The sequence below is a fragment of the Chanos chanos genome, chromosome 10 (genome assembly GCF_902362185.1).
Source record: "Chanos chanos chromosome 10, fChaCha1.1, whole genome shotgun sequence".
NCBI classification, from domain to species: domain Eukaryota; kingdom Metazoa; phylum Chordata; class Actinopteri; order Gonorynchiformes; family Chanidae; genus Chanos; species Chanos chanos.
In genome coordinates, this window is record NC_044504.1 from 7,420,465 (window position 1) to 7,434,597 (window position 14,133).

The following is a 14,133-nucleotide window of genomic DNA, read 5'->3' on the forward strand; positions in this document are numbered from 1 at the left end:
AAAAACACGGGGCCCGTCCGAAGACTGGCACTCGACCATTAGAACGTCCTTCCATTAGCTCCCACTGAAAATCTATTACAATTGGATTGGAAGGGCCGCGGCGGCCAGCGAAGGGACGAACGGCCTTTGCTCAGATAGAATGACGGCCCTGTGAGCGAGGCAGCTGGGAGAACAATGCAACTCTCATTTCACCTGCCTCCTCTGCCCGGCATTCATCCCATTACACAGCCTAATCAGGGCTCATGTTTCCATTCACCGCATGCTTATTGATTTCTGTAGACACCACCGAGGGTTATTCTTCTGTCTACACGGCAAGCACGATGAGTGAGTTATGCTCGCGGGGGTATTGTCTACCCCTGACTCATGGCTGTCCCAAGCAGAGAGCCTGCGTAGCTCAGAGAATATTTAACAGCTCTCCTAATCCTGGGCTATGGTGTCACAGATTGGCGAGATATGCTTTTCTTTAAATCGCTAAAAACTTTGAGACATCTGACATTTTATGCAGATTTTCATGTATATACAATAGTCAGCCTGATCCCTGAACAGTGGCTTATTTCTCACATTACAAAAACATGCTGACATCTAAACCTAGAAAAACAAGAGACCAAAAAAGAAAAAAAGTAGGCACGGTTTGACATATACCTTTAAAGGTATCCTATGAACTGAGGATATCAAACAGGTATGACCAGAGACGGTTTTTAAATAGGCTTCCCAGAAAAACCATGAATCTAAAATAAAGTCAATATAGTAGCACATTTAAATGGGAAAAAATGCAGATAAGAGAGACAAACCACACTTATGGTGCAAATGAAACTGACTCAAGTCTTTTTAATACAGTAAACATGTAATTTAAAACACTGGACACTATCCTAATTTTACCAGCATTTCTATTTCAAACTACCCAGGACATGTGTGACTTTAGGACTCCTCAGAATGCCTCCAATCTATATGAAAATGTGAGTTATGAGAGGGTTGTCCCATAAAATATTTGTCACATCATATCAGTCAACACCACAATTTTCTACATTTCCAACTATTAAATTAACGATACGTGTAAGGTCAAAATGTCAAGTATTTACATTCATCTTTGCTTGGTAAAGGAGGATGATGTGTCTCTGAAAAGTTATCTGGTATGAACTTAAAGGTCAAAGGTAAAATCGCTTTAGCTATCAGGATAGGATTAGGCTAAAAACAGTTACAAGATCACGCTGTTCTGACCCTTTAATACTAATCCAGAACCTTAAATGGCTAGCCACGTTTGCTTTTTTAAGAGCGAGAGAGAGATTGTGCCATGTCATTCACACTCATTGTGTTGGGGAAAGTTTCTCATTTGAGATGCAGATGGGATAGGTCTGTGCTATCACTTGAACTCATTATTAAAAAAAACACCTTAGGAAAAGTTTCTATACCTTTTAAAGCGATGGGTAAAAAAAACCCAGATTGCTCTTTGCTATACTGCACGTAACCGCATTGTTAATTAAACAAGAAACAAGAAAGGGGTGACCACGTGCCATTTAACTAATCTGGAAAATGACGCGCGGCTAAACTTTGGAGTGTTAAAACAAGCTTGTTTTCCTTTGCAAATGCTGCTGGTGTAGAACAGAGAATGGAAGAAAGAAACTGAACGTGCTGCAAAGTCAACATCTCATTGCAGAAGGGGGGGGGTGGGGTTGTTAGGGAAGGGGGGGTGGGGGGAGGGGGGGTGGAGTGAGCAGCTAGACCGCAGCAGCTTCAGGAGAAGAAAATGAGATCTCAAAGTCACCTCAGTGGTCTCAGCGAGCATCAGGTTCTAAAATAACAAAATGAGCTCGGGGTTGGGAACGGGCGAGGATGGCGGCCCCTGGAATATAAGCGAGAGGACAGGCCGTTCCCTTGGCCGCGCGTATCGCTATACATCACAGTTCTCCTATCTGTCCTTGCAGTCATCAATATCATTTTTCATTTCTAATTAAAATGTAATGCTCCTCTCAGCTCTGCCTCTGCAGTAGGTGATTCACCATATCCACTAACCACGGCAGCCCCCTCCCCCTCCCGTCCCCATCACTCACAAGACTCTTTAGAGTTCCAGTCCAGTAATCCTGCCCCATTTCAGAAATTATGTCAAAGTTCTGGACAAAGCTGAAGACATGATTTCTCGTTATGTGCCCTGCCCACCCCCTTTAATGTAGAGTCCTGTGAGGGAAGTGTCTAACAATTTGACACAAAGACACATTTTCGTAAACCTTCGTGGAGTCGGCTCATAAAGATGAGGGCGTCTCTTTGTAATTGCTGTGTCCAATTGAGGATGCGAAGACTACCGAATGTGCCTGCTCAAGAAATAATACGACAATAAATCAAATTGGAAATTTTATTGATATTCATGGGGCAGAGATTACGATGTCAAGTCAAACTGATCTAGAGCCAATGACATGCTGGATTAAACTTGATGCGTTTAAATTAATGGATATTTGAACGCTACCAAGAGAATCTGTGGGGAACAACTAGCAACTCAGCTCAGAATTTATTCTCGCTGTGTATTCACTGGGAACACACTGACATGGTAGACTGACGTCTAGAGACTATTTCCTGAGTGAAACTTAATCAGTCTTTGGTACCGTGATATGTTTTTCTGACTCAAACTGCGCCTGCTGATATTGGTGAGGAACAACATATGTTGGAGACTTTGGTTTTCTTCAGCTTTCAACAATGAGAATAACACTTTGGACCAAAGGCACTAAGGAGCGCAACTCCTGTTCTGATTCCAAGCCTGTGTGCGCCTCGTGGGTGAAGAGGGAGGTGATGGGGCCGAGAAAATCAATAGCCAATCGAAACCTCCACAGATGAAAGGAAGTGTACTCACGGCTGGCAGAGCTTGACCAGGTCATGGTCGGTGGTTGCTGGGGGTAACCCGCGGATGTACAGATTGGTCTTGCTGAGTTGTTCCCAGCCTGCAGTGCTGCTGCTGCTACTGCTGCTATTGTTGGTGTTGCTGTGGGTGCCAGGACTGGGTGGAGCCATGGGGTGGGAGGTGGGGCCAACAGGGGGCTGCCAAAAGGAAAAAGGCACAAAATAGTGTGAGGTCAAGACAAAACAACAGCTGAGTGTGAAAAGTAAACATCATCTCTGTCCTAATCGACAAGTAACAAAGGACAGAGAGAAAGAAAACAGGCAGAGAGTTTTCTCAGGTCCCAATGATTTCAGTCAACTTAATTCAATGCACTGACTATTCAACAACTGACATTTATTAAACCAACAGAAGTTTACCAAGATCCTGCAGAGTGAAGACTGGCTAATCCCACCCAGCTATGCTGCAGTCATTATGCAGATTGACGCAAAGTGGTCACGTCAGTATGTGAGAGATACTCAAGGCCCTCTGGTCTAAGGATGTTTGCCCAGACCCTCCCCTAAAACACCGACAAAATGCTGGGATTAATGACAAAAGTGAACCGCACCCCACTAAACCTGCGCCATTTTCCTGGGTAGCCAGCACATTAAACTCTGGCTCCAAACGCCTAGATTTTCGCAGTGTGTTCCAATACTCCATGCTGTGCATGCCTCTATTGAGCAGTTTGAGGATTAATATGTCACAGTGCTTTGACACATATCCGCAGTGCAGAGCGCAGTGGTAAGCACAAAACGAGTCCACCGGGACCTGTAGCTCTGACCTAGGAGTGTCACGCTTGAAGGAGAAACTCTAAAGGTTCTAAAAGAAGGTACTACTCCAGTGGAAGCCAATAAGACAGTGGATTTAGGGGGTTCTGAATGTTCCTCTATGACATCACTGCACTGTCTTCTATTTCTATTTCGCCAGGCTGCCGGACGTCAGCTGACTAAAATGGTGTCGGAACGTTATTTTAGCGACCCACAGACGGGTTCTGCCTCTCCTTTTGTGAAACCAATGCCCTCTGCTTCACTTTAATTACCTAGTCTCTGACTCAAGGAGTTACTGAATGAAAAAAAATCCTTTCCAACAGCCTTGTCAGCTGCCAACTACTAACACTATGCTCCCGGACACCTTTTACACACACAGGGAACAACTGGCCTGCAGAGCCCTTCACATGTCAGAGAACCAATCAGAGATGAACGTCAGGGAACGCAAGTTAGCCACAGGAAACATATGACACACAGCAACAACGTGAAGGAGTCTATGGCGTGTACGCTGGTGTGTTATTTAGATTGAAATTGAATTGACGCCATATGTGCCTTTTGTAAACGTGTCAGGTCAGAGCTTTCACATAATGAATTTACTTAATCTTCTCAATAGAGCAAAATGTATTTTCAACCATCTAAAAACATATTTTGGATCTTTTATATGGAACAATGAGGATTTCTGTGAGCTCTCAGATGGCTGTCACCACACTGAGGAGAATCGTATGTTCTCCCTCTATTCTCTGCCCCATAAAAGGCCCCCAGCGTGATTGAGCAATCACTTCCCTCCTTTTTCTATGGGCCCAGATGTTCTAATCTGAAGAGCCATTCTCTTTTAAGTGTGCTCTCTCTCTCTCTCTCTCTCTCTCTCTCACTGTGTGTGTGTGTGTGTGTGTGTGTGTTAGACACTGATTACAGACCTCCCTCCTTTCGGGAAATCACGCGAGAGGAAATGAATGGCATCTTAGGAATGAAGCTGTGACAGTTGAGCAATCTCCCGCTGGACGCGCTCCAAATGAGAGGTCGTCTTCTTTGCTTAACTCTCTTACTGAAATTCACGTCTGAATCTGAGGCAACGAGGAGTATGAAGAGTTTTCTCCCGGTTCTTTTGGAGCAGCTTTCTATTAGGGTACGTCTCAAGCATTCGATATGTCTCTGAAGTGTGTGTAAAATGCCTCCTTCAGAATTGCCACCTTTTCAAAAGGACAACAACCAACGCCTTGACAATTAACTCTGAAGACAGGGCTCAGTTCATGACCTCTCCTTAAGTGTGCCTGCCCTAAAATATCCATTGATCTTTTTCTCCTTTGTCCCACCCCATTTTTTTTTCCTTTGTCCCATTCAGAGAAAAATTAAGCTACCACTCCTGTTATTCTTCATTTCAGAAGCAATGATAAACAGATCCCTCCATGATGAAAGACAAAAAAATAAAACATGAAAACCAACGAGCGTAAAATACCCCAATCAGACCCAGATCATTAATATTTTCTGTGACCTATAAAACCACCGGCTTACCTCTAATAAATATACTTGTTCCAACATGTTAAATAATAAAAAAGGTTTTGGTCTCTGCTCTAAACCTACAAACAGTGAGTCAGCAAAGCAGACTTGACTTTCTTACAAACTTGCTGAAATGTTCAGTCTGGCAGAAGAATGTCTATTTGGATGCACTTGGAATACCATATGATTTTGTTAATGGACCATTTTTTGGACCTTTTTTTTCCGTGTTTTTTTTTTTTTACACAAAACATCATAGGTTTTTACTACCAATAAGTACTGTCAGAGACTACAGTAAACAGACAGTATACAAATAGTGACAATTGAGATCTTAATGACTGAGGTAAAATACTCTCAGGTGACTGAGTTTAGAGTTTTAATTCAGTTGTTGGGAGAGCAAACCGAAAGGCCAACATTGAAAAGTCACAAAATAAAGTGTTCATTTGAGAAAATCTTTGAATCTTAAGAACGTTATCTAAACAAGTACCACGAAACAAAACTAATCAGTGCTAAACAGCCAATGAATGGTTGGAACTAATCACAAATAAACTTACTATCGACAGTAAAATGGGCAAATAACGCCATAACGAGTGGAATGGGCTAACAGGTTAATAGTACTGATGTAGGTCTATGTCTTTTGAGTAAATCTGTCTTTCTAAAAGCCTTAACTCATGATGGTGTGTTTATCTGGCTATATGGGGATGTTTACTTCTTGGACATGGGGATTTTAATGTGGAATGTACAATGTATTCAAATATCCACGTCTCATCATGGTGTTATCCAGGCAGAAATTCTGAAGTACTACTAATTTGCATATAACATTTAATTACTCATATAACATGCTGGAATCACAATGAGTAGAGTATTACTTAGAACATGCACATGTATTCCCCTGAATTGATTCAGTAACAATTTGATGAGTTTGACTTGTGAATGTGAATGATACCATGATCCAAATTCCTTACATCTTTTTACACTCCATACACTTTACAAACAGGATCATGTTTGTGCGTGGACTGTGCAGATTTTTAGTGAGATCAATGAAAGCTAGTTCAAAACTTAACATGTGTACCATGTGTAAAAAAACAAACAAACAAAAAAAAACTATCCACCTCAGTAATACCCCGGGGGAGGGGGAAAAGAAACTGTCAATCATATTTTTCACAACATGAAAAACACTTAAAACCTTCATCAAAGCAAAGTTTAAGAAACTTATTGGAAAGTGCTGAAAAGCCTGGGCCTGAGCTTATCAGGCTCCAGTGATGGTGAACAGAATATCATTTCATTAAAGACGTGAACACAAAGAGCCCCTTTATTGGACCGTAGAAAGTCCAATCTCCTACTGAGGCCGCTTGACAACTCAGTGACCATTCATAGTGCAGTCCAAAACAGCTGTGTGCAGACTGTCCACTCAACATTAAAACTACTGGGGGGGATGTTGGGTTGTGAGGAACCTCGATGAGGAATTCCTGAAACAGTTCCCAAATCTTATCTGTGTACAGGCTAAGGAAAACAAGCGCAAAGATCACCGAGTGGAATCTTGGAATTATCCGCTGACCATTCTGGTAGGATTCATTCAAAAACAGCCCAAATCTGTTTTCAGTAAACTGGGAAAGTTCTTGAACCATGGAAACCTTTTAAGCTCTTGCTGGATATAGTCCTCACATCCTGAATGATGTTTTATCCTTTGATGAAATGCCATCCAATAAAATATGCCTTTGTGACTCAGAACTGTTTCACTTAGGACAGTGACTGTGTGTGTGTGTGTGTGTGTTTTCCCTCCAAACAAGTACCATGATATATCAAGACCTGGCAGAATCTGGTGTCTGCTCTTCCCTTGGATAACGATATTCGTTCATCCCCTTAAGAGTGAAAACACTAGGTCCATTTTTCATCAAATGACATCATCTGTTAAGACTGCTTTCTTACCCTCTTAAAAACACAAAACAGATCATCTGATCATCCCATTGGAAGACAGGCTCCAAACTAGGAAGCATGCCACAGGCCCAGACTATATATGTGGACAAAGAACATCTTTGAGGGGAAAAAAGCCCAAAAAGTCCCTGAAGTACTCTAACTTGGCCAACCCTCACAGTGTACCTGCCTTTCTAAGGGACTGAAAGCCTGTTTGTCTTAGGACATCTGCCTGCCTTTTTAGCTCCGCTTACTCTGGGAAAGCATGTTGGGTAGACAGCAGCATCTTATCAGGCGGTCACAGACATACACAAGTCGTCATATCCTCGCAGGAAACACTCTGAACTCCCAGTAACATGCCTCGCCCTATCCCTGACAACAGCTACCACCCAGTAGTATAGAGTCCTATGATGACACCACAGCTTGAATATACATAATCTTCTACAAGTATTCTCCCGCTCTCTTGTCCTCTCGGTCTCTCTCTTTCTCTCTCTCTCATTCTCTCTGCACCTCTACTGCATGCACAGAAAAGCCTAGAACAATTTAACAGAACATGCAGAACAATAACTTACAGAAAAGTCTCACAAACTCTTTTTGTCTGTCTTGCAGTATATTCACGTATTGAAAAAAAAAAAAACTTTAACCACAACGACCAGAATTGAAAATAAGCACTCCATGCTCCGTTGGATTACTCTGTGCCATGAACATTTATACTTACACAACTGTAACTGTAGCGGAAGCCAGTGTATTCCAAAACCATCTATTATTGATGTGGCAAGGTCAAACAGATGCATATTACAAAGTCAGTGTTACCTGAAGGGGCTGTTACCAGTGGTATTGAGTCTCCTTGAATATGACTGTATTTATTGCGAGAGGAATTAATCAGTGGTCTACATAAACATGTAGACATAAGACCTTTGACACTGTCGATTCTCTTCGCGATTCATGTCACCTAAATAGAGGCCAAATATTAAACTGTCCAGGGTTTCACACATAAGTTTTGGCTCGTATGCCATATGAAAATTTTAAATGTCACTTTTCGTGGTCTGAAATGTTAAGGTGTCGGGTTTCATTTTTAAAGACATTTAAAAAAAGCGGGCGTCATCAATGCATCTGTGAGTTCTATAGGAACTCGGTGTAATAATATATTTGTTGACGTCATCAAAATCGGAAATGTAACACGCCCGCGCATCCCTCTGGGAAATTTGCAGCTAAGATAAAATCAGACATTAACGTGGAATTTCAGTTTTCTCTTGACGAACACTTCGCCTGGAACATCGTCCCTAATATACGGGTATACCGAGGCTTTCTCGGACTGCAGCGTATTTGTAAACACAGGCTCCGGAGCTGGGGGTTACGTTAGTTACAGTGTAACTACAATAAGTAACAACAATTAAAGCCAAATACACACGCATTTCCCGGTGATCACAACACGACTCAGTTTTCATCAATGATGAGTTTCAACCACAGTTACATGTTAATATTACACACGTAGGCTCTACACAGTTACTACGACAATTACGGTCAAGTCTAACGACTGCTTTACCTGTTTACGATGAGTAGTCCTCAGTGGGTTGCCAGTATTTGCAAATATCATCTTAGAAACGGAATTTCCCAATAATACAGATGATTTTGTATCCAAATTTAATAGCTAACTAGTTGTACTTGTATCCAGGGGACGGTCAGGAAAAGTTGTAGATTTGACTCTACAAAACATAGAGATGGCTAAATATTATCCTTAAAACCCCCTTTTGATCGACAATAAAGTTCTTTTTCCGAGATATTATATATGCCGAAGTAAGATGACAAAATATCCCAGGATAGATCTCAACTTCGACTGCCCAACCCGTTTGCTTAGTAGAGTTCATTGATCTGCACCGAGTTCCCCACAGAACAACTCTCCCACTGTGGAAGAAACCATTGAGCCACTATACACAGGGACGACGTTACATTGTTTTTTCCAGTTTCATCAGATACAACATCATTAGGGATGTTTAGTGCAATCCACTCTTATGTAAATTACACTCAATTTTTCGAGCACCACAATAACAATACACTTTGTCCAACATGAAAAGAAACGGTAAAATAAATATTTCTCTCAAATTACGTTTCCCCTTCGCTGTCAATCGTTTCGCCTATCGTGCATACTTCACATTCCTCCGAGCGGCCATCAAGTATTCTGTGGCTTTAAAAATTGATATTCGATGTTTGGACGGGAATAGAGCTTTTTCAACAACAAAGTCGCCCAGTATTTGGCAGTCCGAGATCACCCTTTGCTTAAAAACTTAAACTTGAACAAGTTATACATTATTATAATAAACTGAGCCTGTTCTGTCAGTTTTAACGAGAGGAGTAGTCCTCACACTGTTAATCAAATTTATGGATCTGGACGCATAAAACATAAAAACTACCCATATTTAACGGTTCATAAATACCTTACTATATCTTACTAAATCGCTTGCTTGTTCCTTTCTACCAAACAACAACGAAAAACGTAATTTGCTACATGTGACCTCACTAAATTGTCTCTAGGGACATCATGAATACCGCAAACAAAAGAAATTCAATGACTGGCTGAAAATCACACAAACGAATGCTTTACATATACAGTATATTTGAAGTGGTGTATATGTAAAATTCAAAGTGCACACAAATTATAAACCCAACTAAAGCTGTGTTGCACAGCTTTCAGATCCAAATCACGCACATCTTATTGTTTTGAGTGTTTGGAAGTGAAAACTATGTCATAATATCATAGCCTGACATAGTATCAACCAGCCAACTCCAATTACTGGACAGTACAAGCAGTTCACTAAAATCTTTTTTTTTTAAAGATAATGCTACATAATCGAGCTGCTCTTCTTTCACTGGTGATAAACAGGGTAGAACATAATATTACAGACAAAAACTTAATTATTCTAAAACGTGATTACCCCCTCCCCCCCCCCCCCCAAAAAAAAAACACAGTTAAAAAAAAAAAAAAACAGCTCCATAAAAAATTGCTTTGGTGTGAGAGGAAAAAGAAACAAGGTAGGGAGAGAGGGGATTGTAGAGAGTTGAAGAGAGCGTGTTTTGTTAGAGTTGTAGGCTTTTGCTGTAGTCTGCTCCAACTCCCACAGTACATAATGCAATTCACTCTGATTCATCTGTCAGAAATGATGGAGTATATTGTACTGTAATGCACTGGTAAATGATTCTTTATTTATTTTTATTTATTTATTAATTCCGATGTCTATATTAAGCATGTACGAATGCTTGTCCATGAACTACTTGATATACTGAAACTAAAGTCTTTTCAGGTCAAGAAAAAAGGCCCCCAGAAAGTCTTATCAAAGCACTAATTATGCTTAAAATGTTGATGCTTTCATCTTTTATTAATCATTTGTCTGTCTCACTCAAGAGATTTCACTTGTGCGCCACAAAATGACATCAAAGTATAGAAAATATGTGTGTGTGTGTGTGTTTGAGTTTGAGTTATGCATAAGGTTTGCGCTAATGGCAAAAATATCATAAACAGAGCACTTCAAACTGTATTTTAAAAACATGTGAACATTTACCAACACAGATAGTTCATGTGTTGCATGTTTCAAGGACTACAGTAATAACAATCTCCACTGATATTTAATAAGATGCAAACTGCGCATGTAAATATCATGTCAGTTACTCAGGATGTAAACACCATCACATGAAAAGACGCTATACTGACATTAGACTACATGGGTAAATTGAATATTTCAAGGTCGAATCTCTCTTTATCTCTTTCTCTCTACCTCTCTCTACCTCTCTCTCTCTCTCTCTCTTTTGCATCACACTGGGCAATTCACAATTCACACCCTTGTGATAATACTTTTAATTGTAACCGGAGGAAACACTGCACCTTGGATTTAGATGAAAAGATCATAAAAACCTAGATGATAGCCTTATCATTGCAGATATGACACTCTACATAGATAAAGCATGATGGACTCTTCGGTCTCAGCCAGCTGCTGATGGCCAACAGTAATTTACTTTGACCTTGACAGGACAAGATCATATTTTGCCACCAGTTTGAATAGTCACTTGTAGATCATTGCAGTATCTATGTATGTATGTACATATGCTATCTATCTATCTATCTATCTATCTATCTATCTATCTATCTATCTATCTATCTATCTATCTATCTATCTATCTATCTATCTATCTATCTATCTTTTCAGCATAAGTCCAAATTTTCCAACTGCTAAGCCCAGCTTGTCAAGTCCTCAGTGTAAAACCATGCATCTTCTGTTGTCAGTGCTAAAAATATATCTCCTGAGATCAGCATCTTTTTTTGATGTAAATTTTTAGCTCCTACATTATCAGATCTCACCCTCAATCTGAGGCTCTGTTTGCACTTTTCGTGTTGGGAGCTTTGGACCAAAACCTAATAAAATGACTCAACATCTGGTATTCTAGCCAGTCACAGTCAACACTGTCACAAAATCAAGTTATAGTGGAAAAAAAAAGCCAATAAAACGGCCAAGGTGAACTCCGAAAACTGCTTTGTGTTATTACACGGGATTTCTTTTTTGTCTTTCTGCCTCTGTTTGCTATGTAGTCTTGCTTTTCCAAGCTGACAAATTTATATGGATGGATTTTCAGTTCTGCGGGGTAAATAATATAGCAGCACATGGTCCTGTGACACCATAGGTCATCTCAGTGACCGTCTGGTGCCTTTCAGGTCATTGTGCAGTGCCACCAGGTCACAGCTGAATGGGAGATCAGAGGCCTGAGTCAGCGTGTGTTGCGGGGCAGAGTGTAAACTGATTTGGGAGGTCATAGTTAAAGTGGAGCAAGCCATTTTCAGGAATCAAACAAGATGTGCCTTCACTATTGCAAACCCTCTCAGCCAGAGTGGTCCAGTCTGACACTAACTATTGTTACTTTGTTTTTGTGGGTTTTTGTTTTGTTTTTTTACTGTTTTACATCTGCTCTGTCAAGTATTAACTGCTATGAGTTAATAGCACCTCCCTTTTTACACACTATTTTAATACAAATGAAATACTGTTATTTATTTTTGGTGTCTGGTACAGTCATGTATATATTTATGTCGATCTTATTGCCTTATGTTGTTATTAAGTGTCTAGGCAGTTAATAGAACCAATACAAAGTTGGACCAGACATTGTGACATATTATGATTTTGTTGAGCTCTTAGAAACAATGTCTTGAACTCCTCACCATAAACTACTGCACTGCTGCATTTTGTAACAATCAGTAAGTGACACCACATGTGTCGCTTCCTCACTCTACATTGCATGACAGTAGCAGACATGAAAACATGAGAAAAAATGTCAAGTGTCACCCCCGACGAGGTGACATGCTAAGAAAGAATGCAGTGAAACCAATTCACCCTCATACTGCTACAAATCAGATCCCAAACAGGGTTACACTGACAGCATACAGCGGTTGCCTCTGAAGACACAGATGAACAGGAAAATATAGCCTCCTCTTTCACTTTCACTTCAGTTAAAAAGCGTAGTGAGATCTGAACTGTTGTTTCTCTCTCTTTTTTTTTTTTTTAACCACAAAGTCTACGTTATGGATCTTTAGTGAGGTGCAACATTGCAAAAACACGACATTCATGTCTTTACACAGGCTTTGTAGCCCTTAAAATCCTGTACCTGTTACATTTTGAATGCTAATGAGTAAGACAACATTCTCTACGTTGTCCATGTAAACATATCTCCTCCAGAGCAAGAGTAAAACATATTACATTGTCTGTCAAGTCTGTTATAAGCAGTGCAAATCACTCGGTTCACGCAAACAAAAACACAATCACACACATACACATACACAAGCACACTGTGTTTACCTTCCTGCCAGAGAGGAGATAGTTTGGGCGTGGGCCCAAGCCCCTCTGTGGAGGCGACCGAAACATCATCCACTTCTCTGAATGTGCCACTCAGCGCACGCGCGCGCGTGTATGTGTGTGTGTGAGCGAATATGTATTTGTGCGTGTCACACAGGAAGCACGCTTTTTTCTCGCAACGAATCAGAGAGTCTGTGAGTGAAAATGAGAGGAGAAGAGAGGAGAGGACAGGAAAGAAGGAGGGATGGGGGTGGGGTAAGAGCTTAACTCAGGATTGGGTGTGATCAGAAGAAGGAAGACGAATAGAGAGGAGCAAATGCCACTCAGACATCACTCCCCATTCAGTAGATGGTTATTAGTCAAAAAGAAAGCTTGCTGAAAGGTAAGTTATCACGCTACATGCACACTTTCAGATTTTTAAGTGGACTTAGCTTGCTTTCTAGAAGCTGAAGTACAACATTACTATTAAACTGTATTAAACTGTATGTAGTTTTGCAATTACAATTTTGCAACTGTATCTCTTTTATCAGGCTATTTTAACTTCATTTTCTCTACATACTCAGAACACTGTTACTTTGACCAAGGCCAGAGACAAAATGTATACCACGATGCCTCTCTAAGAATCAGAGTATGCCATTTTACCAAGCACATCAACATAACTGTAGCCTACTCAACTCTGACAGCCTTGTTGTTGCTATAACTGTTTCTGGATGGGAGAGGAAAAGGGAGGAGAGGTGAGGAGAATAAAGGAGCTGAGTCTGATTAAAGATAGTGAGCTTTCTCGCAAACTGAAGTGTGTATTGATCTCGCCAGCCTCAAAGTATCTTACCACAGACTTTCATTTATCAGATCATTTGAATATTTGGCGTCTGGTATTAAAGCAGGTGGTGTATCAGGGGTTTTTACAGTGAGGCAGAAATAGGTCATCAAACTGTAACACCCTCTGGACAAAGACATGTGATCCCATGTATACTGCCTGCTCTCAACTCAAATTAATTCTGCATCTTAGACAGGCAGTCTAAGGTGGACAAAATACAACGGAACTGAAACTCTCTGAAACTGAAACGTGTATCTTCACTGAAATGTACTGAATATGTGTTTGCTAAGTAGAGAGTAAGTGTAACTAATAAATAAAAACAAACTTTTATTTCAATATAGTGCATCCAATTCACCTATAATTTCTGTGCCAATAAAATTGTAGTCTGTTCTACTGTGGTGTAATAATACAGCAGATTGAAAAAAAAAACACTATTTACATGAAGAA

At 40.5% G+C, this 14,133-nt stretch overlaps 1 protein-coding gene across 2 annotated transcripts in view; it reads right to left on the minus strand.

Moving 5' to 3' along the window:
* Positions 1-14,133, minus strand: part of rbms1b (RNA binding motif, single stranded interacting protein 1b) — a 33,893-nt gene that overhangs the window by 16,331 nt on the left and 3,429 nt on the right. The window contains exons 1-2 of one of the 2 annotated variants that reach the window (XM_030785854.1): positions 8,585-8,889; positions 2,840-3,024 (exon numbers count right to left, since the gene is read on the minus strand). In XM_030785854.1, the coding sequence (XP_030641714.1) occupies positions 2,840-3,024; positions 8,585-8,635 (236 nt within the window). In that variant the 5' untranslated portion in view covers positions 8,636-8,889. Of the gene's footprint in view, positions 1-2,839; positions 3,025-8,584; positions 8,890-14,133 lie in introns of those variants that run through there. The other variant, XM_030785853.1, reaches the window with a different exon arrangement.